The 5,562-nt window shown below is 44.4% G+C and overlaps 1 protein-coding gene across 1 annotated transcript; it reads right to left on the bottom strand.

The window, feature by feature from the left end:
• Positions 1-456: 456 nt before the first annotated feature.
• On the bottom strand, positions 457-5,280 carry LOC310711120 (zinc finger protein 24-like; the record flags this gene model as incomplete). The annotated part of the gene is made up of 3 exons (XM_083512591.1): positions 5,237-5,280; positions 1,560-2,054; positions 457-468 (listed from the first exon to the last, which is right to left on the bottom strand). Exons 2-3 carry the CDS (start codon positions 1,971-1,973, stop codon positions 457-459), a joined length of 426 nt encoding a protein of 141 aa, XP_083368717.1. The 5' UTR covers positions 1,974-2,054; positions 5,237-5,280.
• Positions 5,281-5,562: the final 282 nt, after the last annotated feature.

Raw genomic sequence — 5,562 nt, 5'->3', positions numbered from 1 at the left:
TAGTGATGCATGGAAGTGAGAGCTGGACCACAAAGAAGGCTGATTGCCGAAGAATTGATGCTTTTGAATTCTGGTGCTGGAGGAGACTCTTGAGAGTCCCATGGACTGCAAGAAGATCAAACCTCTCCATTCTGAAGGAAATCAGCCCTGAGTGCTCACTGGAAGGACAGATCCTGAAGCTGAGGCTCCAAGACTTTGGCCACCTCCTGAGAAGAGAAGACTCCCTGGAAAAGACCCTGATGTTGGGAAAGATGGAGGGCACAAGGAGAAGGGGACGACAGAGGACAAGATGGTGGGACAGTGTTCTCGAAGCTACCAGCATGAGTTTGACCCAACTGTGGGAGGCAGTGGAAGACAGGAGTGCCTGGCGTGCTCTGGTCCAGGGGGGTCACAAAGAGGCGGACACGACTAAACAACAACAAATATTATTTGATGTTTCACTACGAATGGAAGTCATTAATACTGCAGCTGTTGTATAAAGGATAGTTATATTGACAGGAGTGTAACTGAAATTAATAAGATTTTGGAATGGAGAAATCAAGAAAATCAGCAAACCATCGGTTTTAGCATGCGGGGGGCCACCTATATTATATAATTTTGTATAAGATTGGTATTAGTAATTGTATTGTAATTTCACATTGTTATAAGGAGGCTATTATTGGACTGTAATTGTAAACTAATCAAATTACTATCATAAATGTCTCCCCTGCTGAGTACATTTGTACCCATTTCATATAAACGTTGTGCAAAAATACATCTCCCCCCCCCCCGAGCTCTGGGCTCCAGGTGTCTTCCCCCAAAAGATGCAAAGAAATCACAGATTAGTTTTAAAACCAAGAGAATGTGACAAAACGGGGGAGAAAACACTCCTTCCTCCTTACCCAGAGGCCTCACTCTGGCGTCCAACGGAGTCTTCTCTGCCTCAGAAGAATCAAGACCCTTTTCTGCCAAAAGATCCTTCCTCTGAAAGAGCAACAAGGATTCAAAACAGAGAATGGGGAGAAGGGTTAGAGAAGGAATGGCAGAGGCAAGCGCTTTCGGGGGACAGAGGTGAAAGCTGCTTCCTGCTTCTGCTAGACTGGTGTCTGGGGTTGGCTGCCAGGACCATGAAACATTGGTCCTCAAGGATCTTCACTGGCTCCCAGAACGTTTCCCAGCACAATTCAAAGTGTTGGCCTCAAAGGCCCAGTATACCCAAAGGAGCGTCTCCATGAACTGAGGTCCAGTTCCGAGGGTCTTCTGCTGATTCCCTCACTGTGACAAGTGAAGTTACAGAGAACCAGGCAGAAGACCTTCTCCACAGTGGCCCCCACCCTGGGGAATGCCCTCCCATCAGGTGAGAAGGAGATAAGAAAATGCATAACTTTTAGAAGACATCTGATGTCTTCTTATGCTTTTATATGTGCTGGAAGGCACCCAGCCACATGGGTGTCATAAATAATAATAATAAAATAATAATAAGCTTTCCTAAAAAGGATGGGCCATTAGGAAATGATTTGGGAATACTCTCCCTCCTCTTTGGAGCCCCTTGGGAGTATCCAGAGGAAAGTCTCTCTCACCTGCTGCTCTGCCTGCTTCCTCTCCTCTGCCTGACTCAGGAGGAAACCTTCGGCCAGGGCCACCGCCTGGGAACTGGTCTCCGCTCCGCATTCCCTCACCCAGTTCTCCATCTCTGGAGGAAGGACAGCCAGGAACTGCTCCAAGATCACCAGGTCCAGCATCTCAGCTTTCGTGTGTCTTTCTGGCTTCAGCCACTTATGGCAAAGGTGGTAGAGTTGGCTGCAAACCTCTCGGGGTCCTTTGGCCTCCTGGTAGAAGAACTGCCTGAGCTGCTGGCTCTGCACCTCTAAGCAAGGGGTGTCCTCCTCACCCAGGATCCTCTGCACGGAGTTTTCCCAGAATTCCCCACTGCTTCCAGTTTCCATGGCATGGCCTCTTCCTGCTTCAGGGCCAGCTGAGTCTTGCTCATCCATCTGGGCTCTCCGGAAGTCTCCAAGAGATCGGAAGGAGCCCCTTGGTCCTCTGCCAAGTTCTAATGGGAGGTGCAGCAAATCCTACGAATCAAACACATTCTTCTATTGTAAGATCAATACACAGCCAAGAGAAGAAGAATGTTCCCTGAGGAAGCATGGATGAGTCTTCCTAGGAACCAGGGCTGGATTGCCACCGTCCCTGTTGTTGTTTAGTGGTGTCCGCCTCTTTGTGACCCCCTGGACCAGAGCACGCCAGGCCCTCCTGTCATTCACTGCCTCCCGCAGTTTAGTCAAACAAATAAAGAATAATGTCCCTCTTAATATATTTCTCCCTCATAATTATGTCCCTCCTAATATCCTTCTCCCTCATAATTATGTCCCTTCTAATATCCTTCTCCCTCATGATTATGTCCCTCCTAATATCTTTCTCCCTCATAATAATGTCCCTCCTAATGTCCTTCTCCCTCATAATTATGTCCCTCCTAATGTCCTTCTCCCTCATAATTATGTCCCTCCTAATATCCTTCTCCCTCACAATAATGTCCCTCTTAATATCCTTCTCCCTCACAATAATGTCCCTCTTAATATACTTCTCCCTTACAATTATGTCCCTCCTAATGTCCTTCTCCTTCATAATAATGTCCCTCTTAATATCCTTCTCCCTCATAATAATGTCCCTCTTAATATACTTCTCCCTCATGTCGCTCTTAATATCCTTCTCCCTCATAATAATGTCCCTCTTAATATTCTTCTCCCTCATAATAATGTCCCTCTTGATATCCTTCTCCCTCATAATAATGTTCCTCTTAATATCCTTCTCCCTCATAATAATGTTCCTCTTAATATCCTTCTCCCTCATAATAATGTCCCTCCTAATGTCCTTCTCCCTCATAATAATGTCCCTCCTAATGTCCTTCTCCCTCATAATAATGTTCCTCTTAATATCCTTCTCCCTCATAATAATGTCCCTCTTAATATCCTTCTCCCTCATAATAATGTTCCTCTTAATATCCTTCTCCCTCATAATAATGTCCCTCTTAATATCCTTCTCCCTCATAATAATGTCCCTCCTAATGTCCTTCTCCCTCATAATAATGTTCCTCTTAATATCCTTCTCCCTCATAATAATGTTCCTCTTAATATCCTTCTCCCTCATAATAATGTCCCTCTTAATATCCTTCTCCCTCATAATAATGTCCCTCCTAATGTCCTTCTCCCTCATAATAATGTTCCTCTTAATATCCTTCTCCCTCATAATAATGTCCCTCTTAATATCCTTCTCCCTCATAATAATGTTCCTCTTAATATCCTTCTCCCTCATAATAATGTCCCTCTTAATATCCTTCTCCCTCACAATTATGTCCCTCTTAATATCCTTCTCCCTCATAATAATGTCCCTCTTAATATCCTCCCTCACAATAATGTCCCTCTCAATATCCTTCTCCCTCATAATAATGTGCCTCTTAATATCCTTCTCCCTCATAATAATGTCCCTCTTAATATCCTTCTCCCTCACAATTATGTCCCTCTTAATATCCTTCTCCCTCATAATAATGTCCCTCTTAATATCCTCCCTCATAATAATGTTCCTCTTAATATCCTTCTCCCTCATAATAATGTTCCTCTTAATATCCTTCTCCCTCATAATAATGTCCCTCCTAATGTCCTTCTCCCTCATAATAATGTCCCTCCTAATGTCCTTCTCCCTCATAATAATGTCCCTCCTAATGTCCTTCTCCCTCATAATAATGTTCCTCTTAATATCCTTCTCCCTCATAATAATGTCCCTCTTAATATCCTTCTCCCTCATAATAATGTTCCTCTTAATATCCTTCTCCCTCATAATAATGTCCCTCTTAATATCCTTCTCCCTCACAATTATGTCCCTCTTAATATCCTTCTCCCTCACAATTATGTCCCTCTTAATATCCTTCTCCCTCACAATCATGTCCCTCTTAATATCCTTCTCCCTCACAATTATGTCCCTCTTAATATCCTTCTCCCTCACAATTATGTCCCTCTTAATATCCTTCTCTCTCATAATAATGTCCCTCTTAATATCCTTCTCCCTCACAATTATGTCCCTCTTAATATCCTTCTCTCTCATAATAATGTCCCTCTTAATATCCTTCTCCCTCATAATAATGTCCCTCTTAATATCCTTCTCCCTCACAATTATGTCCCTCTTAATATCCTTCTCCCTCACAATCATGTCCCTCTTAATATCCTTCTCCCTCACAATCATGCCCCTCTTAATATCCTTCTCCCTCACAATTATGTCCCTCTTAATATCCTTCTCCCTCATAATAATGTCCCTCTTAATATCCTTCTCCCTCATAATAATGTTCCTCTTAATATCCTTCTCCCTCATAATAATGTTCCTCTTAATATCCTTCTCCCTCATAATAATGTTCCTCTTAATATCCTTCTCCCTCACAATCATGTCCCTCTTAATATCCTTCTCCCTCATAATAATGTTCCTCTTAATATCCTTCTCCCTCACAATCATGTCCCTCTTAATATCCTTCTCCCTCACAATAATATCCCTCTTAATATCCTTCTCCCTCACAATTATGTCCCTCTTAATATACTTCTCCCTCATAATAATGTCCCTCTTAATATACTTCTCCCTCATAATAATGTCTCTCTTAATATCCTTCTCCCTCATAATTATGTCCCCCTTAATATCCTTCTCCCTCACAATTACGTCCCTCTTAATATCCTTCTCCCTCACAATTATGTCCCTCTTAATATCCTTCTCCCTCATAATAATGTCCCTCTTAATATCCTTCTCCCTCATAATAATGTCCCTCTTAATATCCTTCTCCCTCATAATAATGTCCCTCTTAATGTCCTTCTCCCTCACAATCATGTCCCTCTTAATGTCCTTCTCCCTCATGTCCCTCTTAATATCCTTCTCCCTCATAATCATGTCCCTCTTAATATCCTTCTCCCTCATAATAATGTCCCTCTTAATATACTTCTCCCTCATAATAATGTCTCTCTTAATATCCTTCTCCCTCACAATCATGTCCCTCTTAATATCCTTCTCCCTCATAATAATGTCCCTCTTAATATCCTTCTCCCTCACAATCATGTCCCTCCGAATGTCCTTCTCCCTCCTCACTCTCTTCCAGTCCCACCTCCCTGGCCAGGGCCTGAGGTCCCTCTGGCTCCCTCCCGGACCCCCCAGCCTCTCTTCCCTCCCCTTCCCGCCTCCCGGGGCAGGGAGTTCCCCAGGCTTCCCCCGAGAGGAGACCCACCACAGCCCGGCAAGCGAAGTCGAGGCCGCTCTGGCCCAGGCGACCCTCTGGCCGGAAGGGACGTCAGAGGGGAGGAGAGGAGGAGCGGCCCGCCTTCCTTTCCTGTCCTCTCTAGGAAGCCAGCTCGGCGCCTCTTAACCCTTCTCTCTCCCTGCCGAGGACCCCGGGGCCAAAAGCGGGAGAAGAGGAGGAGGAAGGGAAGAAGCAGGACCCAGAACCCGGGACTGGGCGCGTGTGCGTGTGAAGACTCTTTGGCTTGGCGCTTGCTGGTCATTTTCCGACAGGAATTTTTTCTCTTTTTAATCAAAGAACTTCACTCCTTTATT

Source organism: Podarcis liolepis, assembly GCF_965112155.1.
Source record: "Podarcis liolepis genome assembly, chromosome: 7".
NCBI lineage: Eukaryota > Metazoa > Chordata > Lepidosauria > Squamata > Lacertidae > Podarcis > Podarcis liolepis.
This window is presented reverse-complemented; position numbering and strand designations above follow the sequence as displayed.